A 27,728-nucleotide genomic window follows, 5' to 3' on the forward strand; every position below is an offset into this window, starting at 1 on the left:
CACCGGTTTTCCTCCAGCACCCAGGACCCAGGCCTTTGGTCCAGCCATAGCAGTGAGCTTGACTTCCCTGCTCTGGCTGCTCCCAGCTCCTCCTTTTTTTTTTTCCCCAGCTCCTCCACCCAGGCCCCCAACCACTCCTTGAGCAGAGCTCAGGCCCCCAGCCCCTCCTTGAGCCTAGCCCAGGGCGGGCTGGAAACCTGGTTCACCCTGACAACCCAGGCCCCCAGGCACGCCTTGAGCAGAGTCCAGGGCCTGTGGGAAGCTTGGCTTCCTCCATCGCCGGGAGCAACCCAAGCCTCCTGCTCACTCCAGCTCTGTGGCTGCCACCATCTTCAGTCATCTTCAGTATTCGCTGTGAGCCTATGTATGCAAATTAACCGCCATCTTTGTTGGGTTAATTTGCATAGTCACTCTGATTGGCTGGGGGGTGTACCGGAGTCGGGGATTGATGGTTAATTTGCATGTTTCTCTTTTATTAATGTAGATATTTGTGTTCAACAAGAATACCTAAAAAAAATTCTGGAACTTCAATTAACTTATATCCTTTGGGTCTGTCAATTGAAATTGAATTGGCCTATGGATCCCTCTGTTGAGAAATGAATATGCTTATTTGGGTACTGACATCAGTTAACTTGCCTTTTGGGATCAAGAGCAAGGGTAAGATAATGGTGGTGATGAAAATATAAAAACTTTCTCTTTGGAAGACTTGACACCAAGGTAAGTGGGGATAAGAATAAATTAGGTGTAGGGATTAACACATTGTAAATGCAAAGTTTCTCTTAAAAAAAGACTTTATTCCTACTAAGGCACAGACCAATACTAGAGTTAAGATGCATCTGCATTTCTCCTCTTCAACTTGATCCAGATGCCATTAGTAGGACGAAGAATTAGCTCTCCTGCCAGACCGAGATCTTCTCTTTTCTGGGTGGATTCTACCCAAAAATGCCTCAGGATGCATGAGAGAACGACCTTTTCTTCCATCATGGCAAACCTTTGACCTTCATATTAATGTAAATAGCACAACTTTAATTACAGATATATCTCAAATGGGAGAAAGAACAGGTTCTAGTAGAGGGAGCAAATGATGTTAGATTTTCACAACAGGCCCTGGGAGAACCAGTATCACTCAGAATGCTTCCTAATAATAAAGATTCTTGGGTGCCCTTCCCTGCTCCCACCCAGTGCATCTGAATAGCTCTGAGGACAAGGAATCTAGCCCACGCAGCACCCATGTGAATCCTGGGCTCATCGAAGCATGAAAACCACTACTCTACAACGCTTTCCTACTGGGCCTTTCATGTAGTTTACTATAGAGTTACCAGCCCTCATTGTACCAATGCCTGCATTTACATAAAAACTAAAACGCCAGAGATACTAAAGCCAAAAGTGTGTACAATGCATGGCAATGTTCATTCATTTTGTTGAAGTACTTCCGCTGGTCCTATGGTGAGCATTCTCTATTTTGGCTTTGAAGAAAGCAATTCTTAAAAGCAATGAAAACAGGTTAAATAAACTAGTTGCTATAAATAAGCTTACTACCATATAAAGTATATTCTACTTCAATCCAAAGATCTACATTTTAAAACTCTACTATGAAACTGGTTATGCTTTATGTTATGGGCTGAATGGTATTCCCGCCCAATTCATCTGCTGAATTCTTAGCCCTCAGTACCTGACAATGTGACTGCATTTGGGGATTGGGACCTTAAAGAGGTGATTAAAATAAAATGAGATCCTATGGATGGACTCTAATCCAAACTGACTGTTGTTTTTATAAAAAGAAGAGATCAAGCCCTGGCTGGGTGGCTCAGTTGGTTGGTATGTCATCCCATTCACCATGAGGTTGTGAGTTCAACTCCATCAGGGCGTATACCTAGGTTGTGGGTTAGATTCCTGGTTGAGGTATGTATGGGAGGCAACCAATCAATGTTTCTCTAACATTAATATTTCCATCTCTCTCTAAAAATCAATAAAAACATATCCTTGAGTGGGTACTAATTAGAAACAGAGAGAGAGAGAGAGAGAGAGAGAGAGAGAGAGAGAGAGAGAGAGAGAGAGGAATAAACTATGTGAAGACACAGGGAGAAGACATCTATCTATAAGCCAAGGAGAGAGGCCTCAGAAGAAACCAGCCTTGCAGACACCTTGATCTGGGACTTCTGGCCTCCAGAATTATGAGAAAATAAAATTCTGTCATTTAAGCCACCCAGTCTGTGTTGCTTTGTTACAGCAGCCCTAGAAAACTGATATACTTTACGACAGTTTAGTAAAGTGGGGGTAAAAATAAAACAAGTATTTTTTTTTTTTTACAGACTTGTATCTGAGACACTACATCTCAAAGACATTATTGTGAGAAACCCCTGTCATGTGCGCCTGAAAGGTCAAACCCATTCTGATGGATACAAACCTATACAGTTTCTGGGTCCAGCAGAGAAGGGCACATATGCGTATGGATGGCGTCCCATCGAATTCTCGGGAAAGAACCGCTCTGGCTTGAACTCCTCAGGCTCTGGGAAGTACTGTGGGTCTCTGTGCAGTGCGTAGGGAACGATGAGTATTTGAGAGCCTTTCACGATGTTGTATCCCCCTGTCATGAGATAGTTGATATGTCATGGGAACAGAGCAAGACAGACACAGAAAAGTCCACTCTCCCCACTACTTTCATGAAAGAATTCTCACCAATATCACAATCTTCATTAAGTTCACGGGCAATTAAAGGCACAGAAGGAAAAATACGAAGGGTCTCCTTAATAACACACTCCAGATATTTAAGTTTCTTCAGGTCTTCTAAGGTAACAGGGCGATCAGAATTCCCTGATCAAAATAAATACATGAAATAAAATAAATGAAAGAACGATTTGGGTTTAGCGGGTAAGACATCAAAAAAGAATATATTATAACATCAATACACTGAATGTTAAATATAAACAGCAAAAGTAAAATTCTTAATAGTATAGATGATAAAAAAATGAGACAATAATGCTAAGGGAAAAAAAAGGAACAAAAGGTCACACGTATCATTAAATTCGGAGGAAGTACTCAGGGAAGATAAATCCATAGAGACAGAGTGTAAATGAGGTGCTGCCAGGGACTGAAGGAAGAGAAAATGGGCAGTGGTTGATTAATGGCGCAGGGTTTCCTTTTGGCTGCTGAAATGGGTTGGAATTAGAGGGAGGTGACAGTTGTATAACATTGTGAATGTATGAAACTATAAATTTAAAACATTTAAGTTTGAATTATCAGAGCCTCTTTCAGAAGTGTATCTTTTCCTGGGTCAGGTTCCTGGACTCTTCCCATAGCCTGGCCCCCAAATGTTCTCCATTTCCTCCTCAGAAAAAAAAACCAAATGGCTTCTTGGACTTGCCAAGGGGAGAAAAATCACAGCAGAAAGATATTGAGAAAGCAAAAAAATGAGACAGACCAACTCAATGAACAAGCCAGCGAGAAGATTCTGAAGGTTGACATATAACAAATTCTACCAACCATTGTTTTTCAGAAGAGGTAGGAATGATGGCCCAAATCCCACATTTTTGAGCACAACATTTGCACAACCATCTCTATCCTGCACTGCTCAGGGAGACGGATGGAAAGGCACTGTGTTATTTAACCAGAGTTGAAGTACAGAATGGAAAAGTAATAAATCAGGTCACAGAACATATTTTCATTGTGATGAAAACCCTTCCTTGGAAAATAGTTGCACCCAAAGAATTTCATCTGAGTGCAAGCTGTGATGCATTTTCAAAGTCCACGAAATATCTGGAAAGGATTTGATGAAATGTTCAAATCCAATGCAGTATAAAGCCAGCAGGAAGAGGCCGAGAAACAAAAATCTAGTTTATGGCCATTCTGATGCAGGTGCAGGTATGTTGGGAGAGATCATCAAAGGTGGTATTTGCCAAAATCCAATTCATTACTACTTGCATCCTGATATGGAAGATGAAGATGGGGAAGGAGAAGAGAAGAACATGATGATGGAGGGGGAGAGGGAGAGGATTAAAAGCTACCAACAAAGAAGCTGATGAGGATGAAAGAGACGGTGACTAAGGAACACTGATGGATTCCACCCTTCTTTTAAAAGTTTCCTCCAATCACTGGGAGCAAGTTACAGTCTAGGTTTGGTTTGGTTTTGCTTTACTTTTAGGCTCAGTCATTCTGCTCTTAAAGTCTTTTCTCTCCCTTACATCCTGGTTCTCAATTTATTTGGGGGGAAATACCTTGAGTAAAATACAGTGGGAAAAGAATCTCTAACGCTTTCTGTTCCAAATTCACTTTTTTTTCTTTACTTTTAGAAGTATTTTTCCATTGATTTTTAAAATTTATTTTTCTTCATTTATTAAGGTATAACATTTGTGTCCTTATCTCCCCATTGCCCTCCTATGCCCCCACTCATGCACTCACCCCCATGTTGTCTATGTCTATTGGTTAGGCTTATATGCATGCATACAAGTCCAAATTAACTTTTATCCCTTCCTGACTCTGTAACAAACAGTATATGGAATCAATGCCCCTGTGCTCCATGGTAAAGAAAAACTTTCTGCTTCGTTGCTCCGCTGGAGGCTGGAGGCTCAGCCCGCGCAGTAGTGCACAGAATTCTAGCTATTTTCCTCTTTTCTCTGTACACTGAGCACACAGATTACACTGTGTCTCTGTGAATGTGGATAGTTAGCATTTACTGACATACACCTGTCTACTTTTTCTTGTATGGAACATTTTTTAAAATAAAAATAAATGGGTTTATAGAAGGTCAAAGGGTAGATATGAGATGTTTGGGTTAGTTAAGCGGGCATTTTGACAACAGGGCTTCCCCTTTGGTATGTTTAATTGTGATGTTTAATGGACTCTCTTGCAGTTTAAGATGATACTTTTAAAATAAAATTCTCTCCTAATAATGGCCTGAGGCTTGAAACTCAATAGGAGAAGAGCGGACCTGCAGAATCTTATTTGGAATTGTCATTCTCTACTGTAATTTTGTTCCTGTTTATGTGATTTTTGTTTGTTTGTTTCACTGGAAAGAAAAGATAATGCTCAATTTTAAACATTAAAAATGTACCCGTTGCTTTCTTATACTGAAACTAAATGTGAAGTTTACACCAGTAACAAAACAAAACGAAAAAAGAGGAATGAATGCTTATATCTCAATATCCAAACATCAGTGGCTCAAAAAATGTTTAGAACTAATACTGGGGATAGAAGAGAAGTGAGCCACAATTAGCAAAAAGCATGAGAAGCAGCCGAATAAAAATTCTAGCAAAAATGGTGTCACTAATCATGTGAGATCCAAAAGCATTTGTGACACCTGCATTGGGCTAAAAATTGTAAAAAACACCAACATGGGAACACATTCCAAAAGAACCTGGGTTTCTAGAATACCCAATTTGCCCACCAGAGGCAATCTGAGAGAAATTCAATACAGGAAAAATGAAATGACAACAGAAACAGAGCCCAGAAGTTTAGATCATCTCCATTCTACGAAACAAAGTCTTCCCTCTTGGTATGAAAATCCAGTCCTCACACTATCTGTACATGAAATTACTTTTCCCACTTTACCTCTCAATGGGTTCTAACAAATGTTCTGAATTCCACCTGTCCTTTGATGCTTACTATTATCTTCCAACTTCTCCACTTTGCCATTGTTCAACTGGAGCCTCTCTTTCCAGAATGTCTTCCATCTCCTCCTCTTTTCCTTTATTATTCCTTCACCACTTTTTAAAAAATATATTTTATTGATTTTTTACAGAGAGGAAGGGTGAGCTATAGAGAGTTAGAAACACTGATGAGAAAGAAACATTTATTAGCTGCCTCCTGCACATCCCCCACTGGGGATGTGCCCACAACCAAGGTACATGCCCTTGACTGGAATCAAACCCAGGACCCTTTAGTCCACAGGCTGAGGCTCTATTCACTGAGCCATACAGGTCAGGGCTATTCCTTCACCACTTTGCACTAGGAAAATCTATAAGACACCACTTTGTTCGTTGTCCAACCCAACGTTTACCTTTCTCTTCCCAGCCATGGGAAGCCATATGACATCTGATTAATCTGATTAAAAAAGGATTAAGTTGATGGCACAATGCACAGTTCCTTTATGGTAAGCTGATCATGACCCACAAATATATCAGGTCCTAGTCCCTAGAATATTTAAATATTACTTTTTTTGGGAAAAGGTGCTTTTGAAGATTTTATCACGGATCCTAAAATGGAGAGATGATCGTGGATTGTCCAGTTGGGCCATGAATGCCATCACAAATGTTATGATAAGAGGGAGCAGAGGAAGATTTGACACACACCCACAGAAGAGAAAGTGATGTGAAGATGGAGACAGAGATGTGAATGATGTGGCCATAAGCCAAGGTATGTTGGCAGTCACCAGAAGGAATGGATTCTCCCCTCAGGCTTCCAAAAAGTGCAGCCCTGTCAACACATTGATTTAACTCAGAGATACTGATCTGGGCCTTCTGGTGTCCATAACTGTAAGAGAATAAATTTAGTCTGGAAATGGAAGAAAGGTGATTAAAATAAAATTAATATTTGAGCCTAAGAGCAGTCAAAGGAGACTAATACTATCCTTCATCCCCTCCTCCCCTTCTTGCCTTAGAGATAAACATAAGACACAGAACAACAATTGCGAAAACAAAATCCACCATGATAAAAATGAAAGAGAGAGAGAAAAGAGCAAGCCCAGGATTCTCACAACATCCCTATTGGCATCAGCCTAGGACTCCTTACCTACCAGTTACTGGTTGTACAAAAGAAATGTATGTCCCATCAGCTTAACCCACAACAATCCTATACGGAGCAGCTCTCCTAGACCCGCTAACCAGCTTCACCTCTCCTCTCTGCTCTCTGCTAGCCCCTTCCTCCTATTCCCCTGGCACACAACCATGACTTGATACTTTCTACACAGTGTCTGCTTCACTTGCAGCAGCAAGGTTTTTGAGGACAGTGATATTTATCTATGTAGCCCCAGGATTTCCCCCGGTGCAGTCACACGCCAAGCAATCAGCAAAGGACCATAAACAAATGGATGAGGTCTTCCAAAGGACATTCGGCCTGGAAGGGATCCCATATGGCAGCCTTCCTGCTTATTACAGTGTCTTTAGAACAGGCCCGACTGCACATTCTTAATGAGCAAGAATGCCATTTGCTTCAGTGACTTGGGACCTTCAGTGTAAGTAGTGAAAGAGCCCTACATACCAAACACTTCATCCAGTTCATTGTCTAATTTTTTCTGGACTTCTGGATGGCAACTCAATAGGTACAAGGCCCAGTTCATTCCAGCTGCAGTTGTATCATGGCCCTACAAATGTAAGAGAAAAAAAATAGCTTAGAAAGCAGAGTTCTATTGAGAAGGTTAGGGATGCTAACTCTATTTTGAATTGGCTCTGGATTTGACAGCTGTGACGTGACCCCAGACAGAACAAGTTAATTTTATACAGTATTTTACCTCCATGGGGAACAAACTAATGAAACAATCCCTTCAAAGGGGATGCCTCTGGGTACAGGGACATTCAATACGACAGAGTCACATACTTGGTGAGAGTGACTGGGCTGGGCTGACAGGAGGCATTCCGAGGGCACTCCGTGCGCTGGACTGTTTTTGGGGAAATAAAAGTGTGACTTTCCTGAGCCAAGTGGCCAGATCTGCACTTCTCCACTGTCCCCCACTTGTATGGTCGACTTTACCCAGACTCCAGGGAGCACATGGCTGGTTCTGAGCAACAGTATCTATATCAAGAGGTTGATAAATACCCCATTTAAACCTTGCTGAGTTTGAGGCAAAATACCAAACATTTTGCAGAAACGAACTCAATTATTTTTCACAGAAAATCCATGGGGGCCTGTCCGGCATGGCTCAGTGTTTGAGCATCGACCTATGAACCAGGAGGTCATGTTTTGATTCCTGGTCATGACACATGGGGTTGTGGGCTCAATCACCAGTAGGGGGCATGCAGGAGGCAGCCAATCAATGATTCTCTCTCATTATTAATGTTTCTGTCTCTCCCTCTCCCTTCAATAAAAATACATTTCTCTGAAATCAATAAAAATATATATATTTATAATCTCCATGGGATTCTTGATACTGCTATTCCCATTTTAGAGATGACAAACTGAGCCCCCAAAAGATGCTACATGACTTTCCCAGGGCCCGGCAGCTTCATAGGAGGTGGAGGCAAGAGTAGGACCCTCGGAGTTTCTGATGACAAAGCAGAGCCCACACTCTTCACCTCGGGGAGCGTGGAGGATCCGGGTGAGGAGAGTCCAGCTCCAATGCTGATGCTCACACCCTGGGCGACCTTATTCTCTGTCCATTCAGTGTCTGTAGGCATCAGCCCCTTATTTCCTGTCCTCATCTCAGCAGGACATCCACATGCAAAATGGTAAGTTCTTCAGGAAAAAAATGTATTTGAAAAATAAAAGATACTATTATAACTCTTACTGGTCCATTTACCCTATGCAACACAAGTGACCATTGTAATATTTCATCTCTTGGGCAGAAGTTCTGAAGCACTTGCTTTATCTCTAAGTGGAATTGTTGAGGACTTTTCTGAAATTTTCTGATGTTGGCATTATTGTCTTTTCTCATACTTGCAATTTCTTTACAGAAATGACCCTGAAGTCCAGACAAAAGCTGGCCCATGTCACTCAGTTGTTTAGCAAAGTCATAGAGGACATGCTCTTGCTAAACAATTTTAATAGCTTCCCTTAAATTTGAAAATGAAGTTCCTGTTTTATTTTTTTCTGTGACCCAAAGGCAGAAAACACAAAGCACAGAGCCAACAAGTGCATTGGCGGAACTGCGCAGGGCAAGAATCAGCCAGACCAGGAGCCTAAAAGGCATGGCACAGACATAGAAGCATGGAACAGATTGTCTGTTCCATATCAGAGGGAAGGAGGGGGTGGGTGTGAGAGGGGGTGGGAAGAGATCAACCAAAGAACTTGTATGCATATATGCATAACCCATGGACACAGACAATAGGGTGGTGAAGGCCTGGGGTGGGGGGCAGGAGCAGGCCATAAGGGTTTATTGGGGGAAAATGGGAGACATATGTAGTACTTTTAACAATAAAGATTTTAAAAATAAATAAAATGAAATTTAAAATTAAAATAATTAAATAGAAGTCCTGGCAGCAACAGCCTGCATCCTCTTACGGAGGAGATCAGAATATTGTAGTTACACATGCTATGCCTACTGTTTCATGGGAAGAAGGAAAAAATTAGAACTTCAAAGAATGTTAGAGATGCAAGAAAGAGATCCTTAGTTTGTTTTTTGTGTGTGTGGAAGTGAGATGTTACTGGTGGGAGATGGATGTGTATGTGCAGGTGTGAGTGTGTGTATGCATGTGTGGGTATAGCGGCCACTTCAACATCAGACACCAGCTAATATCTGTTGCACAAGAATGTGCCAGGCACGATGGTTGGTTCACATTCGAAAACTATGCACCTAGTCCTCAGAGCTGTTCTGTGAGGACCATGCTATACCAAGGAGGACACAGAAGTCTCAAAAGGGAGAGGAGGTGCCGAGGTCACACTTTTAGTATAGGTCAGAGCTGGGATTTGGCCCCACAGCCCACTCTTTAGTGAATTAGTTGTCCATTTTCTGCATAATGTTTCTTTTCTATAAAGTGATCTGCTTAAAATAGAAGTTTAAAACCACTGATATAGCTCATCTTTCCACTTTCCACACAGGGGGACTGTGTCAGAGATCTGCAATGACTGGGCCTGTCTCGTTTGGCCAGTCAGCACAGACCTGGGAGAGGTCAGGTCTGTAAACCCTTCACATCTCTTGTTTCCTGCTACAGGGCGCAGAACTTCCTCCCTGGGGAAGGACTCAACCCAAGCGGCTGCAGGCAGAGCAAACAAAATGCATGAAGTCTGCCATTGAAAACTGATGGTTTTCCCTCTCTTCTATTTCCAGGATATTCCACATGCTGCCTTTTAAAACCATTTCTTAATCTTTACTTGGTAAGCCACATGTTAAGAGGTTTTCTCTTTATAATATTTAATGTAGTCACTAGTAAAATTATCTTTGCAAAAATTCATCTTTTTACCCAGCCTGTGTGGCTCAGTGGTTGAGTGTTGACCTATAAATCAGGAGGTCACGGTTCAATTCCTCATCAGGGCACATGCAGGAGGCAGCCAATCAATGATTTTTTCTCATCATTGATGTTTCTATCTCTCTCTCCCTATCCCTTTCTCTATCTGCCTAAAAAATAATCAATGATACTATGTATTTTTAAATTTGTCTCTTTTTTTAATGTAAAGACCAGAAATTTCCTTAGAATCACAAACTGGTTAAATTCTCTACTAGAAGGAGCTGGGAAGATGGTGGCTGGCAGGATGGAGGTGAGGGAGAGGGTGTGATTGAGTGAGGAATTGACAGGGGAGTGTGTGCACAAGTGTAGTGTGTGTGTGCATGAGTGAGGGACAGTTAAATCCGGCAGGAGTATCAGAAGCTGGCAGACCAGGCTCTCCTGGTGAGTCACCACTGGGTGTGCACATATCCAAATAAGGTCACACAGCCCTGGCAGTAGAAACTCCGACTTCCCCCTTCGCGGCTGCCTCCCCACAGACACAGTGATCATGTGGTTTCAGCACACAGGTCCCCTGAGTTTGCCCCCAAGCAGGTGGCTCCAGGGTGCCTCTCTGAGCCACCTCAAGGCATGACCTTGGCTGCCAACATCCAGTCTCCATGGTAGTGCTGCTCCAGTACATGGGCCCCCTGAGCCACTGCCCTAGCTGACAGCTCCAGGGTGCCTCTGTAAGCTGCCACTGGGCACACATATCCAACCAAAGGCACACAGCTCCCAGAACAGAAACTGGGACTTCTCTCTCCCCCAGTTGGCGGCACACCATGATCTTGCAGCTCCAGCTTGTGGGCCCCACGAGCACATAGCCCCAGCAGATGGCTCCTGGGCCCCTCTGTGAGCTGCCATTGGGTGTGTGCCTCTCCGATGAAGGGTGCACAGCTCCCTCAACAGGATACATGACATCTCCCTCCTGTCTGCCTACCTCTGGACACCTAGGTGAGTTACTGAGGACCCGCTTCCCCAGACGAGGTCACATTGTTTCAGCCATAGACTCCGAGATTCCTACAACCTGAGCTGCTGGATCCTGAACACCCTCATCATTCAGAGAGGGAAATCACTTTGGCCAGGGTCCCACTGCCTCAACCACAGGCTACGGTACAGCTGCCCCCACCATCCCAGGCTCCAGGACCCTCATAGTGAGTTACAGAGTGACACTACCCCAGCAAGAGTCACACAACACCAGCCAAAGTCAAAGTACCTGAACCTCAGGCCCCAAGACCCCAAACTCCCTAGCCCATGCACTCTGGGAACTCATAGTGAGCACATACCAGTGAGACCTCAGGCAACCCTTTCCACAAGAGCTGGAACCACAATCACATCCACAACAGCTTGCACAATGAAACTGGGGGTGAGTCACATTGCCAATCCATGACGGGACTTCATCCAAGTTTAATAAACTAACATTCAAGACCCAACTACATCAAGAGAACTCAAATAGCTCAAGTAGTAGGCTCCACTAGATCACCAAACTCAGGAGAACTGAGAGACTGCACCACTGGGTCCCAAAACTCATCAGCAAAATAGCACCCCCCCCCAAAACAACCTGGGTAGCAAAGCAGTTGGATCTAAGACATAGAAACAATTAAAACATTACAGCAAAAAATGGGGAGACATAAAAACAATCCCCAAAGCAAAGAAATAAAGGAATCACCAGAAAGGGAATTAAATGAAATGGAGGCAAGTAACTTATCAGAGAAAGAATTCAGAGTAATGGTTATAAGGATGCTCAAACATCTGCATGATAAATACACACAATTCAATGAGAATTATAAGAAGCTGACTAAGAATGGCACCAACATAAAAAGGAATCAAGAGGAAATGAAGAATGACCTAGCTGCAATAAAGAACACAAAGGAAGGCTTCAACAGCAGACTTGAAGAAGCTGAGTACAACATCAGCAAATTAGAAGACAAGGTAGGAAAAAACACATAAACACAGCAGCAACTGAAAAACAAACAAACAAAAAAACCTTAAAAAGCAGTAGGTGAGCCTAAGGGAGCTTTGGGACAACAAGAAAGGAAACAACATGTGCATAATAGGGGTGCGAGAAGGAGAGGAGGTGGAGAAAGGAATAGAAAACCAGTTTGAACAAATAATGACAGAAAACTTCCCTGATGTTGGGAAGAAAAAAAATCCATACAGGTCTACAGCTTTTTCTGAAGAAGAAAGTTGATCTGGTATTTATAGGGTCTTAAACTTTGTATTTTCTAACTACAATATAATGACTCTTCATCAGTTATAACAAGCTACTTCAAAATGTGATTAGACTTTTAAAAAATGCTAAAAACTTTTTAAAAGAATTCCTATAAATTGATTATTTTTAAGTTAAAAATAAATTGAGAACAGATCATCATACCAAGGATCCCAACATATTTTAAAATGTGGCTACAAATAATCCTTGCTATTTCATGTTATTTCTAATTTTATATTAAATGCTTAAACATGTCTAAGTATTAGTGCTGGCTATTTCTTCATCCTTAGCTGTTTTAACTACCAATATTAATTTTTAAAAAATCGTTTTTCTTGTTATATAACAGGAACTGTAATTTGTTTAGTGATGATACCTGAGACTAACATGACAAGACAAAATACCTCGAACATGAAAGTGTCCACTTCTTCTCGAATAGCCTCAAGGCTGAGCTTGTTCCCTTCATCATCCATCACATTTAAAAGCAGGTCGAGAAAAGCCTTGCGTTTTCTGTTGGAGAGGGTCGTGCCTTTGTCATCACTTTTACCTTCTTCATCTCTCTTTACTTCATTGGCCCGTTCATTGATGACCTGTATGATTTAAATGATCACATGCTTTTGTGTGGAATTTGATATGGCCTAATAATCCATTTTCCTGTGAAAATATACTCGCTTCTTTAATTGATTTTTTCTAAGCCTTTCCTGTTCTGTCTCACTCAACAGGAACTTAGGTTTTTGAAAAAATATAGTAAAGCTTTCTGTGAACATTTTTAGGGCGTTATTTGATAAGATTTTTAAAAACAAATACAATGTCAGACGAATACATCATTTCTAAGGACTATTTTTGCAGCCTTTCCAACATGGGAATAGAGTAGTAGTCTCCTGAATAGGGCCCAGCGAGTTGAAAGAGCTCATGAGAAAAAGTTGGGTGGTGGAGAGAACACAATCCATAGAATAAAAACACAATGGTCTGAAAGCCATAACCACAAAGACGGGTTACCAGAAGGTGCCTTGATGCTGTGTCCCACGGCACCAGCGGGACTTGACTCTGGGTCCCAGGGCACACTGGTTCTGGCTCTCGCGCAATCTCCCATGCTGGGCCCCTAGTCATTATATAATAGATTAATTATAGATCATTCTAATTACGTGTTGTATTGGAGAAAAGAATCACCATGTATGCTTGCCACTCCTTCTGCTAGAATATTCTTGCCTCAGAAGCCAGCATGACTAGCTTCCTCCCTAGTTTTAAAGCTCTGCTGCCCATTGTCACACTGTCAGGGTCACTGCTACCCTAGTCCCTAGCACTCACTCTCTTCCTAAGCCTACTTTACCTTTTTTCCATTTCACTTACTACTTGGCATTGTATTTGTTGTTTAGTGACTTTCTCCTCCAACTTCAATGTAGCAGCAAATTTGTCTTTATTCATTGATATATTTCTAACCTTAGACCACTGCATGGCATTTTAAAAATGTTCATCAGGTATGTTTTGAATGAATAAAAGAATGAAAGCCCCTGAGCTTAATTTGGTTACACATTTCAACTTTCTCCTCCTTTCAGGCAATTGTCCAAACCTGCTTCCGCTTTGCATGAACAGATCCCAAGTTCCATAATGGCAAGCACCATGTCCTCTCTTTGATTCTTGGTGGAACCCCTAGTGCCTTGCACTCAGTCTACAATTTTTGATATTATCATCCAATTTTTAATTCATTAATTATTGATACTGATATTAATGCATGAAATTTGAAGACAAGTGTAATTATACCCATAAAATGCAAACTGTTCACCATTCACCTCTTGCCAGGCAATTATGCTATACTCCACTGAGGGCAGCTCACTCCAACATTTCATTAATCTAACACAGTGGTTCCCAAACTTATTTGGCCTACCGCCCCCTTTCCAGAAAAAATATTACTCAGCGCCCCCTGGAAATTAATTTTTTTTTAATTTTAATAGCAATTAAACAGAAAGATATATGTATTAATGTTTCTACCTTTTTTGTAAAATATAGTAAAGAAAGGTGTAAATTAGAAACATTGAAGTTTGAAATTATGAAACTATTTATTGAACTCAGAATAGAAAGGTAATACAAAAAGTTAAAACAAATGCACCTGTGGCCATCACCGCCCCCCGGATCGCTGCAGCGCCCACCAGGGGGTGGTAGCGGCCACTTTGGGAATCACTGATCTAACATCTAGGGACTCTAACAACTTGATCTGTTAGTGGAGGCGGTACCACATGGTCAGGAAGCAAGGCCATCATGTTTTAAACTAAAATTTACAGCAAAGGATAAGTATAATTACTTGACCACTTTTATCTGTACATTTAAATTATAATGCATGTTTTCAATTAAAGTTTGCCTTTAATATACATAATTTTAACACAAAGACAGACTATATCCAGAACATTACTATTTACTTGTCATTTAAAATTAAATAGTAATATCTAGTTAATTTTTATCTTTTCCAGTTTAAGATACTGCTATAAATGCCCTTTGTCTTTGAAAACCATTTCCTAATCCAAACATTTTTTAGAATATTCTTATAACACAGAAACCTGTATCTTTATTCCCTTAGCATAGTACCCATTTTGTTAATAAACTACCATCGCTTATATCACATTTTGTAATTATTTATTTATAGACAACCTCCCCCAGTAGATTAACCTCCCCCAGTAGGGAACATTAATGACTGGGCATGTTAACAAACATAGGAGTCATGCACTTATAAAAGTTCTAGAAAGTAATAGTGGTAGAGGTTGCACAACATTGTTAATGCCCCTAATGCCACTGAATGGTACACTTAAGATGGTTATTATGATAAACTTTATGTTATGTATGTTTGTCCACAATAAAAAAATGAGGACTTACATTGGTGGTAAAATTATGTAAGATCTTTAGGTTCCTTCTGTGGTCCCTTCCTTCTTTAAACAAAAGGTACAAAACATCATGCCAGAACCAAATCGTCTTCATTCTTCGAAGTATCAAGTCACTCATCCTATAAACAGGATGCAAATGTATCAGCTGATATATCAGAATGTGCATTGCTTGAGTACCTATTTGGTGCCTGGTCTCAATGAGGGTAATATGTGGCAATGATAATAATTCGTCTCAGTGGCTACTAAGAGCTCTATGCTTTATGCTCAACAATGAAGGCATGGTTTATTACACATCCTAGGAAGCTTAAAAATTAAATGGGTCCTTTAGAAAATGAAGAATGCTTTGCAAAACATCCTTACTAGATGGCCATCTGATCTCTCCTTCTGTTTCTCCAGGAAGAGTTCCGGACCTCCCTGAGCTGCCTGTAGCTCTTATACCACAGGGTGGGATGAAATCTGCCTGTTTAATGTCCACGGATTTGCTTGATTATTCCTCTGGCTGTCCTCCTCTCCAGTAAAGTGCCCCCTGTCACATCATTGTCCTGAGTCCCTCCCTCAACATTTCCAGTGGTGTAGTAGAGAGACCTAGATATGATCTCCTTTGAGAGCGGCTTACAGGCCAATTCTGCAGAGTGGCCTTTCCTGGTCACTCAATCTGTGGGCCCTATTGCTGTTTTCTTCTCGAATATCAACTTTACTTTTTCTTTCTAAGCAATTATTATAGTTTATAAGTTTATACTTATTTGTTTCAATGCTTGTCTCCCTATTATTCTGTACTGTGGACCACTATAAAATTAGTCAGTACCTTGTGTAATGAACGGCAGATTATATTCTATATAATAAAAGCCTTACATGTTGAGTGTCTCATCGTGCAGTCAGCCATTCAACCAATCAAAGTTTAATATGCTAATGATATGCTACGGCCGCTCAACCACTTGCTATGACATGCACTGACCAACGAGGTCAGATACTCCAACCGGTACGTTAGCTTGCTGCTTGTGTCCTTCCAAATGGGACTGAGCAAGATGGGCCAGACATGCCCAGGAGCCCTCCTGGGGTCCCTTCCTGGCTGGCCAGCATCTTGCATCTCTCCCTGGCCTCGATCATGCAGCACTGGTGTCCCTTGGCCTGGCCTGTGCTATCTTACAATCTAGACAAGGGAACCACACCTCCCCCCAGGTGCACGAATTTCATGCACTGGGCCTCTAGTAATTTAATATGTGTTAAAATTAAATGGGCAGTGGACTTAAAGACAGAATTCCTCAAATCAAACCCTGGCCCTGCCTTTAATACTGGAATAATCTCAAGCAATTTTTCAAAGTAAATATGATTATTTCAATTAAAAAATAATACATACTTAGTGCAGAAAATTGGGAAGAAATAATTAATAACAACTCAAACAAGAAAGAGAAGCACATAACACAAAACAATAATCATAGCTAAAATTCTGTAATGATATCTACAAGTTTTTTTAATGAAAATTTTTTTATACCTAGTGGTTATCATACTAAAAATATTGTCTTTATCTTTATCTTATTAATAATCATCATAATGTAATTTCTCAACATATCATAAAATAATCATTTAAAATTATACCAGAGCCTGGCTGTGCCATAATTTTTACAATAAATCCTCTACTGTTAAAATACATGCATATATAATTAGGTTTATTTTTAGTGCAATATTTCATTTTGAAACAATGAAAAAGGTACAAGACAAACCAAAAATTACTAGCAATATTTTTTAAAGCTTAAATCTGTAACAATTTTAAAAATAATTAGAAGGGCTCCGTTTACCTGTAAACTGCATGGACATACTCAGAATCATCATGAGTCTGAGCATCAATATTCTTGCCCATAGCCGTTTCTGCAAAATATGGGTGAGAAGCAACCATTCAATTCATGCACATGCCTTCTGTTTATTCTCCAGTGACAAACACTTCAAAAAAGACATAAATTCTTACATATTTTAGAATTGTTCCTGTCCCCTTTCACTCTTGCACCTTTTGTTCCTCCTCCTCCCTGTTCATGCTCCTTCTTCCCTCTGACCTTCCTGGCAGGTTGGCTCTGCTTGAAGCCCTAGCAGGGGGTAATGCTTTGCAGGAGCCTAATTTAGCAGAAGGACCGCCCCAAAGAAGCCAATATCCTTTCTAACCCCTTCATTTGCCTTCCCAGTGAAATGTTATTTTCTATTTGGGCCATTGTATGTTTACACCATAGTTCTAGAAACAAATCCATGAGACTTACCACAGATTATATCTAAGGCACAAAGAGTGATGTAAGAAAAGCAGTTAAACTTTTCTCCGTCAACATGTTTTTCAAGCTTATTAACCAATATGTTGGCTTGTTCATTCATGACACCTAAGAACTCTTCCAGAATGGTAAAATGGAAAGTGGGTGTTAACATTTTTCTCCTGGAGCGCCATTTTTTCCCAGTACTAGAAATACAAGACATGGTTACAAAGAAGAGAAAAGCAACATCCAAAGCAAATAAAGCTTAGTCAAGACAACAAATTCTTCTTAATTACAGATTCCCAAATGCTTTGGTCAGAATGTCAAGGGGAGATTCATATACAGTTACAGGATGGGCATATTTTAGATATTCCTTCTATATTACCAATATTTCAAAAAGCTCTCATCAACATTGAAAATTTTAGTAATTGTTCTAGATTTCTAAGTTCTGAGTTTCCAAAAATGAGAAATTTCCCCCCTTTATCCAACCTTAACCCTCTGAAGATCCAGGAGCTCCATGAGTCTACTTGGATCTCAAACATCTTCAAAGTCTCCAAAGTCCCCACCGAAGTCCTGCTTTCTCTTTCTCAGTTGATGGGGTCCTGTTGCTGGATGGCAGCTCAAGGACTGAGGTTACTGTGCTCCAGTTACTTCTCTGAGGATGACTGCCTGTTTCATTGAATTTTCAAGATTTCCCTGCTCAAAACTCCCCTGTGCCGTATTCCATTTCTACATTGGGACTTTCTAACTCTCCTTGGAACACTGGTGATCATCATTATTGAATACCATGGCTGGAGATTACTCTACACCCTGGGTTCCTGTCTCTCACAGGTCCATTACCACCCAACCTTTCAGCTTCTCCCTACTACCTGACAGCACATTCTTGCTACAGGAAAACTACCCGTGTCAATGCCTGATGTGTTACGCATAAGACAGCTTTACCGATTTACACTGACTTACCTTGTAAGAAGTCCTAGGCCAAGCCATGGTTCTACAAACCTGTACAGATGAGATTTGTCAATTTGCTTTGAGCTAGTTAAAATTACCTTAGAAAGAAAGAAAAGAAAAATGAGAAATAGAGATATGAAAGCAACCTTAATTATAAGAATACTGGGCTAGACACAACTACTTTCTAAAGTAACATTTCATAACAATTACTTTTTTGTGGTTCATTTTCATTACTATGACTCAAAGAAATGCAAGTAGAGTTTGGAGCATAAAACTGTCTCTCACTTTTCGATACTAGCTGTCGAGTAAGACTCCCTCCACGTTCTGCGTGGAGTAGGGTTCGGTATCTGAAAGAGGAGCCGCACAACAAATGAGAGAAAAAGACACGAGATAATTTTGCAATATTGGGGGACCAGGCAGCAAGTCCCGAAGGACTTCCTCCGTGCTCAGGCCTCACCAAGCTTTTATTGATCTGGGATGCACCCATGGCATAGCCCTTAGGCAGGTGACCCCCTGCAACAGGCAGACTAGCCCATCAGCAAGGATTTACATAATAATAAATGGGGGATTAGTTTCAGCTACCACTGTCTGGACAAACAGAGGTGGCGCCTAGCTCCGACCTTTGCTAAGGCTTCAAAGGCACCCAGCCTTCCGGGGTTCTCTGTCTAAGCTTATCAGATAGTGAAGGCAATAACAGTTTCCCACACTAGCTAGATTTGACTGAAAGGAAAATGTCCAAGATAATTCCCTGACTCCTGCCATGAATTAGGAGCCAAGTGGAGTTGTTTATTCTGAGGGTAGGAGTGAGGAAAGAGAGGTGGGTGAAGCAATGGATGACCACATTTAGGAAGAAGGAAATCACAAGTTCATTATCAGGTATGTTGATTTGGAGGCATTCAAATTGCCATAGCCTGAAAGCAGGTATGAAGCTCAGGAAAAAGGCTTATACTAGATGTTAGGTTGGAGAGAGCCCAGGATCAGATACATGCAGACATGTGCTAAGACAATGAACTTCCCCTGGAATTTCTCACAGATCAACGTGCCAGACACAGATACCAGCTTCTTCTCCCTGAATCCACATACCCCCACACAGATATGGACTTCTTCTGAATACCCCTGCCCATCCCCTGTGGCAGAGAATTCCTCAGCTCATGTCCCCGCCCCTCACCCAACTGCAGTATAAAAAAGCGCCCCCCTCCTTGTTGGTGTGAATCCACGTGCCCTGTCCTGGGGGTACGTGGGTCTCCCGGGGACGCAGAATAAACCTTTTCCTTCCCTTTCTTTTCTGATTCACTGGACTCTATTTCTTGCGCCGCCTCCTGAGCCACCTAACCTAACACTAGGTACACATTTGAATGTCTCCAGGATGTAAGTAGCATCGGGAACCATGGGTAAAATTAGGTTGCCTGGAGCCAAAGTAAAGCAGAAGGGATGAGCATATGCACAAAATGCCTCTCAGGATCTTGCTGCAGTTCCCTACTTTGGACAGATTTCTATGCACATGTACTAAGCCCAGTTATACTAGGCCAGCAATGGCTGACATCCCACATGTGGCCTCTCGCTATCTCCTCTGGGCCAGTACATTGGGCAGTGTGGTACCAGAGACACTGTAAGAGTTTTACCACAATGAGTAAGAAAGGTGTATCCAAGCCCAAAAACCCTAGGAAATACTGCTGTTAATTTTTCTCCATGAAGAGAAGGTCTGTTTATTCCATTTTTACTTCCTGACCCAAATCCTTTGTCAACAAAGCATAAAATAATACCCCCAATATCATGATAATAAGTAAAAGAAAGTTAAACAATTTTTAGGAGTAATTTCAATAGCGTGAATTAACAATACCTTCCCCATCAATATCAGATTAGTGTTCTCTTTTTAAAAATCAACTTCAAATAATAAAAGTATAATGGTTACTCTGAGCATCTTAAGGTAAACAAAAATATTTTATTAGTCTTTTACTTTTGTAAACTTAAAACGGTGCCTGGAAGATTATATGAGCTCACCACGTACAATAATCTATTTATAGTTCTGTTCAACTGAATACTTCCCAAAAAGGGAGGAAAAATATATTACCTGATACCAAATGTGTATAGACATGTAGAAGCTGCTACTCTTCTCAGAACTCAGACTATATCTGGAAAGCATTAAATGGCACCTTCACAGCCTTAGAAATTTAATGGAATCCTCATTGTAATGAATTCAATTAAATATAAGGACATATATTTGCTGCTTAGTCTAATGAGATTCTCACGCCATCAAATATACAGTGAAGCATAGATCATAGTTACCATCGACTCACCTCTATAGATTCGGCCTTATACATGACTATTACTGGTACTGTACCAAGCCAGAATTTCAGCATTGGCACATGTCTGTTGTTTTCGGTGTAGTAAATCACCTGCTGGAAAAACTCTAGGAGAAAATATTTAATTTTAAATAAGTTCTTTACTGTGTCTTTTTTGGGTTTTTTACTCTTTACTTTAGGCAACTAACTCAGTGTATCCCAGATCTTTCACGTCTTGAAGCTAACCCACACAGTTGTCCTTACTAAATATTTAGTGAATGAATTATGAGGCTAATTGAATTATGAATGATATATATGCAACAACCTTGTTAACTGAGAAATGCCAAGCACTGTGGATGTTTGTAGTGGCCTTATGACATGCCTTCCCCAAGGACATTGAGGTTGTACAGTTTCTCCTGAAATGCACAGGCTACTCTTCTGTAGAAAGGGATACCTGTCCCAACTCTCCAGCCCTGGTAGATAGATGCTTCCCTTTCACCCTCTCTGAAACAGTATTGCAGTTCCTCAACAAATTGAGATTAGAGCTGCTATATGATCCAGCAATTCCTCTTCTGGGTATTTATCTGAGAACATGAAAACACTAATTCAAAAAGATATATGTACACCAATGTTAATTGCAGCATTACTTACAATAGCCAGGATATGGAAACAACCTTAGGTGTCCATCAATGGATGAATGGATAAAAAAGATGTGATAATATTGCATTGGCCTGTTCAGGACATATGCCCGGGTTGCAGGCCCAACCCCCAGTGTGGGGCATGCAGAAGGCAGCCAATCAATGATTCGCTCTCATCACTGATATTTCTCTCTCTCCCCCCCTCCCTTGCACTCTGAAATCAATAAAGAATAAAATTTTTAAAAAGATAAAACAGAGAAACCAAGATTGCGGCATAGGTAAACACCTAAAATTGCTGCCTCGCACAACCACTTCAAAAATACAACTAAAACACAAAACGAACATCATCCAGAACCACAGGAAGGTTGGCTGAGTGAAAATTCTACAACTAGAAGGAAAGAGAAAAGCACACTGAGACTCAGAGGAGGTGCAGAAGTAAAGTGCAGAGGTACAAAGGCGCACGTGGAAAGGGCTGGCAACTGAGGACACAGTTGTCTTTTTCAATCGGGAGGGAGTCTCAAGCTCAAGACTGCTCTGAACTTCAGTTCTGGCAAGTCTCTGGGGACCCAGACTCATACGGGGAGAAACTGGACTGTCTGGCATCGGTGTGAACTCGAGGGCGGCTTTCTCTCAGAGGTGCTTACAGCGATTACCGGGACACTGAGACTCGGAGCCTCTTAGGGTAGGACTGAGGATCAGCCATAGCTGTTTGCTCCGTCCTGTTGATTCCCTGAGACCCTGCCCCACCCAAGCTGTGGCAGAGGCTTTTACATATGAAAGGCCTGGCCCTTTGCAATCTGAAAATTACCTAACAAACTGCAGCTGGGTCAGAGAGACCCAGAACTTCCAAAAGAAGGCCCAAGGCCCCACAGCAGCTTGCATTGGTTCACAGCTGGGCCTCATCTGGGCACCTCCATACCCCAAACAAAGAATAGGAATCTTCAGATCTCTCCATAGCTCCTGCTGGGGAGCCTCAGGCATAGGCTAAATTAGCACCTCCTTAAAGATCCAAGAGAAAGTGTACCCAGTGGTCAGAGGGGGACCATCCAGATTACAACTCCTCAGATCCATAAGGGACACACTCAGGGGGCAGACTCAGTGAGTACCAAAGCCCCACTGAAGCAAGTCTTGCCCCAAAAGACTATACAGACATCAAAATATACTATTGTACACCTAGAATTTAGATAACGTTATTAACCAATGTGAACCTCAAGAAAAAAAATTTAAAAAGTCTTCTGTTTTACTAACCCTTCAACTTCTCAAATGTGTCAGGGCCTCTATAGGACCTCTTCTCTTTGTAGGAAGCTCTTATTCCTACTGCTTTTTGTCTCATAACACTCACTTATTCTTCAAGTGTCATCTTAAATGTGATTTTTCTGCAAAGTCTTCTGTGATATTCTGAACAAGATTTCTGGTCATATAACTTCTAGTACAGGCACCAGATCTCAGTATTTCTAAATACTGTCCTACAATAAAATAAACCAATTCCCCTTGGAGAAGTCATTGATTGTAGGGCCAAGGCAGAGAAAATACCAGAAGAGTGGAATATATTATGGTACCGGAAATAAGGAAGTGCTCAAAAAATGATGGGCCAGGTTGAAAAAACAAGCAGCCAACCTGAAAAGCTCCTAATGCTCCAAACAGGAACAGTCTGTGTGACAGAAGAAGTAATGATAGAATTAGTTTGTATCACTTCTCTAGCCAATATCTTATAGGTATCAGTGCACGGGACTTTCACCTCCTCCGTTAAATTTATCCCCAGGTGTTTTATTCCTTTTGATTCAGTTGTAAATGGGGCTGTTTCCTTAATTTCTCTTCCTGGTAGTCCATTGTTAGCATAAAGAAATGCAAGTGATTTTTGTATATTGATTCTATATCCTGCAAATTTACTAAATTTATTTATTAATTCTAACATGGGGGGTGGAGTATCTTGGGTTTTCCATATGAACAATCATGTTGTCTGCATTCTTTTTCTTGCCTAAATGTTCTGACTGGCACCTATAATACTATGTTGAATAAAGTGGTGAGAGTGAGCATCCTTATCTTCCTGATTTTAGAGGGAACGTTTTCAACATTACATATGGTGTTCTTGCCAAAAATGCATAACCTCAATGAAACTCTGATAAAACAACAGACAAATCCAAACTGAGAGTGATTCTACCAAATACCTGTCTCAGAAAATGTGTCAAGGTCTTCTACTGTATGCCAGGCGAGATTTTGAATTGAGTCATGGATTCCACAGGAAGGAACAGATCCGTACTCTCAAGGAATTTATAGTCAGAGGAGATGGTCACTGTGGTACTAATCACAGTATCAGATTAGATGAAATGGGTGTTAAATTAGAAGTTTAAGTCTGAGGAGTTATTGACTTTCATTGAAACGACTGGAGGAATTCCAAGAAAGAGATGGCATTTGGGCATAAAAGAATGAGTTGGCTTTTTAAAGGAAGAAAGAGGAAGTTAGGGTAAACCAAGCAGCAGAATTAGTGAAACAGAGGCAGGGAGGTCTGAAAATTGCCTATAGGTTGAGCCAAAGCACAGTTTGGGGATGAAAATATTGATAGATGAGCTTGGAGTGTTGGAAGGCTAAAGAAGTTGGATTTTCCTTTATAGTCTCTAGGCAATATCTGAAACTTCCTGATGAGTGCTAGAACCACAGAGTTATATTTTAGGACAATAACACTGAGGTGAGTGGGATCTGTGAAGAACTTGGTATTCCGGGGCCACAGGAAGCTTCTGGGGGTGGGAAAAAGACGGGGATTTGATGCAGCCAGTGCTGAGGGCCCTGGTCCTGCTTTATGGCTGGTCCTTATAGTGGGTGTGGGGAAATGGTGACCAGTAATCCCAACAACACTGAAGTAGGGAGGAAAGTTTGGGAGTTAACACTTTCTGTATTGAAATCCCGGAGGCCCCATCTGGGGAATGCAGCCCAGCATTCAGAAAGGTCAAACATGACAAAACTCTGGGTCAGGTCAGGAAACACTAAATTGATGAGTGCAACCCGGAGTGGGGGTTGGGTGGGGTGGGGGAACACAGTGACTAAAGGATTGGGGTACAGGGTCCAGCCCTCAGAGAAAAGACCTGGCAATGGTTAGACAGAGCCCAAGTCAAACAACATGAGGTCAGGGGAGGACTGACTTTGTAATTAGGTTAGGAAATGAGGCACTCTCCTGAGATTGCTGGCAAAATCCAGGGAGGGAGGGATAAGGAGAGCTGACTAGCTGGGAGGCATGTGGTACCCAGGCTTCTTCTAGGCAAAGGGAATGCCCCCTTGACAGCAGCGGAATTAATGCCCACAGCACTGTGAGGCTACTAATATGGACGGCACCTGAGATTTTGACGGGTTGTTTAACAAGGGAATTTGGGCCCTACAGACAGATTGACATGGCATTAAAAAAAAACAACTATTAAACTTCTCAGCTCTTTTTCGTGCCAAGAAATGTTCACATACTCACCTCTCCCTGCTCCTTCTCCCATCTCAGCTTCCCCCACCCCTGGGCTTCAGGGCAAGCTGCTCAAAGTGCAGCGGGAGGGAGGCTAAAGCGCGGGGATGTCCATTGCATGTGATACTGAATAAACAGTAGTAACTGTTTAAAGTGTTTGCACATGTGGGCCTCTCAAAACCTAATAATGAGTCTTCTAAAATGGCTGATATTCATTTTTGTCATACTTCTTTGCTGTGGAAGGTATTTAAATATCAGACCAGTGTTAAGGGTTTTCCATGCCTTATGTCTTTTATGCCTCACCACAGTCAGATGAGAAGCACTATTACAGAAATTAGTGAACAACTGAGGAAGTTGTGCACAGCTAAGTAGTTGCACAATATCACAGCGCTGGTAAATATAGGCCTGGCTTTGTACCCGAGGCACCCAGACACACAATGTGTCATCTTCACCATTACATCACGCCCATTCAAAATGCCTTCCAGTCAAACCGTTGGCTAAAATACTGTGAAAAGAGCTAGGTCAGATCAACAGTGTCAAAATATATGTAGCATGGCCATAATCACTGCCTTGGTCTGGTCCAACAGAGGAGACAGGGAAATCAAAATCCATGGTTTGAAGGCCTCAGGTGGGCCCAATGGCAGGGGGCAGCTGGGGAAGACAGGTGTTGACAAAAAGGACTGAAAAAGCAAAAGGTAGAGTTCAACAGCCTAGTTGGAAGTCCATTGCAATTCTCCAGGTGGGACTTCTGAGGCCAGAATGTGGATGGTGGCCACACAATGAAAGGCACAGCCTCTTGTACAAGACACAAGTGTATTGAGGATGGGGACTATACCTTTAAATGTTGTGCTATGCCCAATTTTGCTGAGCTCAATGCTGGGCACAAAGGAGGGCCTCAAATAAGTGCATGATTGACAATGAAAAAATGGACTCAAACCAAGTTCTGGACAATGGACTAGCAAATGCACGCATTAAATTTAATCCTGAAAGTAACTGTAATATGGTGACGTTTACAAGTAAAGTGTAACGCACTCTAACTTAAAGAGTTTTAAACAACTTGTCAAAGTCAAGCAATTTGGTTACAAGCACAAAGGGAGCAAAGATTGGTACCATGCTCTCCTCTCCAGAAGTAATTATAAGGAGAATTCCTTAAAATAATCCAATAACTCACAGTTTGTTTTGAAATGGATCTTATTCACTAGAGATTTCAATTCTTAGAAAAATCCCCCCAAAAGACTATGATGAGATTTCTTAAGTATATCATTTCCTGTTGAGGAGGAGGGGTCTATATTTCTACACCATTATTTTTTAATATTGTAAAGCCGTTGGGTAGAAGGGAAGATTAACTCTGTCTTTAGTGTTTGCCATGATGATGTTTACAAGTGTAGTTTTCATATATCAAAATCTGCTGCATCACTTGCAGCATTAGTAGCATTGATGTTTGGTTGGTTAAAAGTTTACTGGGATTTCTTCTGCCAGAAACACTTTCTGTATTTTGGTAACACTCTCCCATGAGGCCTCATGTGTTCCTGTAAAGTTGAAATGACAGCATTATTTTTACTTGGAGAAAGGAAAGTGGAAAAGAAATAACCCTTTACGCTTTGAAATTGATGTTCCGTCTATAAAACGTCTTCAGTTAAAAGGAGGGCTGATTGGATTCTAGTTCTGGGCTCATTTTAAAATATGTCATTTGGGGCAAATCTTTTCAGTTCTGGGCATCTCAACTTATTTAGCCACGAAGATGAAGGGCTAAGATCTAACTCACCCCCCCTCATGGGGGATGCAAACACCAGGGACTTTTAGGAGCTTTCTAACTTAAAGTGACCCCTCTACCCCTATCATAACATAACATAAAATTATCTCTTCAAATGATACTTTCAATAAAAAACAATAAACTCTTTAACAAATAAGATTTCTGAAACTTTCTGTATGACTTTTGGGGCAGGCCTTGGTGAATAACATCATAATTCATGTTGGTATGTAACCTCCTTAGAAGGGCCAAGGAGAAATAAAGTTGTGGTCAAGTCTTGTGATTTCTGCAGGGAGAAGCTCTGCTCTCAAGTGCATTTTTGTCCCTTATTTTGGAGAGAGAGAGAGAGAGAAAGAGAGAGAGAGAGAGAGAGAGAGAGAGAGAGAGAGAGGCTGACTAAGTTATAAGTTGTGTCTGCCTTTAGGACTTTAGCAGTAAAGACAGAAGAAAAACCAGGCGGTGTTTTTGTTGTTGTTGTTTTTCTTATTAAATATATTTTTATTGATTTCAGAGAGGAAGGGAGAGAGCTAGAAACATCAATGAGAGAGAATCATTGATGAACTGCCTCCTGCAGGCCACCCAGTGGGGATCCAGCCTGCAACCAAGCATATGCCCTTGACCTGAATCAAACCCACTAATCTTCAGTTCACAGGCCAAAGCTCTATCCACTGAGCCAAGCCAGCTAAGGTTACAGGCAGTGTTTTAATATAGCAGCAGCCAGGAGTTGTGAAAATGAGAAGAGAAAAGGCAGAAGGACGGGAGTTTAGAAACACTCACTTATGTGTAATGAAAACTGGAGCGAACTGGGAACCCATTATCCAGGGGGTGGTAGAGTCGCCCTCACCCAGCAGCCTGCATCTCCAGTCCTGGTGCTCCAGGCGGGTAAGCAGGCGGTTCCCTGCAAGGGGCCCGACAGGTCTTGGTGGGGATGCGGCCAGCATAGGCGCGCAGTCCCTTACCTTCCCCTCCTTGTTTCAGGATCAGCGAGTGTCCCAGGAAGGGGTAGGCACCCGAAACGCTGGGGATGGGCCTCAATTGCAGCCAGTTATGCGCATAGCTCGCCATCATCTGCAGGAAGCTCAGGATGAGGGTGGCGCCCGCCAGGGAGATGGCGCCGAGCGCGCCCCAGAGCAGCAGCTTCTGCCCGACGTGCACCAGCCAGACGGCCACCATCGCGCCAGCGGTCGGCTCTGCAGGGGACTGTGACCCTGAACCTTGGGGCCCGGTGCTTGGGGCCAGGGCGGGGTCCAGCCCCTGCATTTTAAGTGCGGGGCCTGGGAGGAGTCCC

The 27,728-nt window shown here is 41.7% G+C and overlaps 1 protein-coding gene across 1 annotated transcript; it reads right to left on the reverse strand.

Moving 5' to 3' along the window:
* Nucleotides 1–773: 773 nt before the first annotated feature.
* LOC132228720 (cytochrome P450 4V2-like) lies at nt 774–27,728 on the reverse strand. Its single transcript, XM_059685626.1, has 11 exons — nt 27,400–27,728; nt 20,626–20,738; nt 18,341–18,426; nt 17,396–17,586; nt 16,946–17,015; nt 15,142–15,268; nt 12,681–12,866; nt 7,195–7,297; nt 2,680–2,814; nt 2,408–2,587; nt 774–998 (listed from the first exon to the last, which is right to left on the reverse strand). Exons 1-11 carry the CDS (start codon nt 27,698–27,700, stop codon nt 826–828), a joined length of 1,665 nt encoding a protein of 554 aa, XP_059541609.1. The 5' UTR covers nt 27,701–27,728; the 3' UTR covers nt 774–825.

The sequence above is a fragment of the Myotis daubentonii genome, chromosome 2 (assembly GCF_963259705.1).
Source record: "Myotis daubentonii chromosome 2, mMyoDau2.1, whole genome shotgun sequence".
In the NCBI taxonomy this organism is placed as follows: Eukaryota; Metazoa; Chordata; class Mammalia; order Chiroptera; family Vespertilionidae; genus Myotis; species Myotis daubentonii.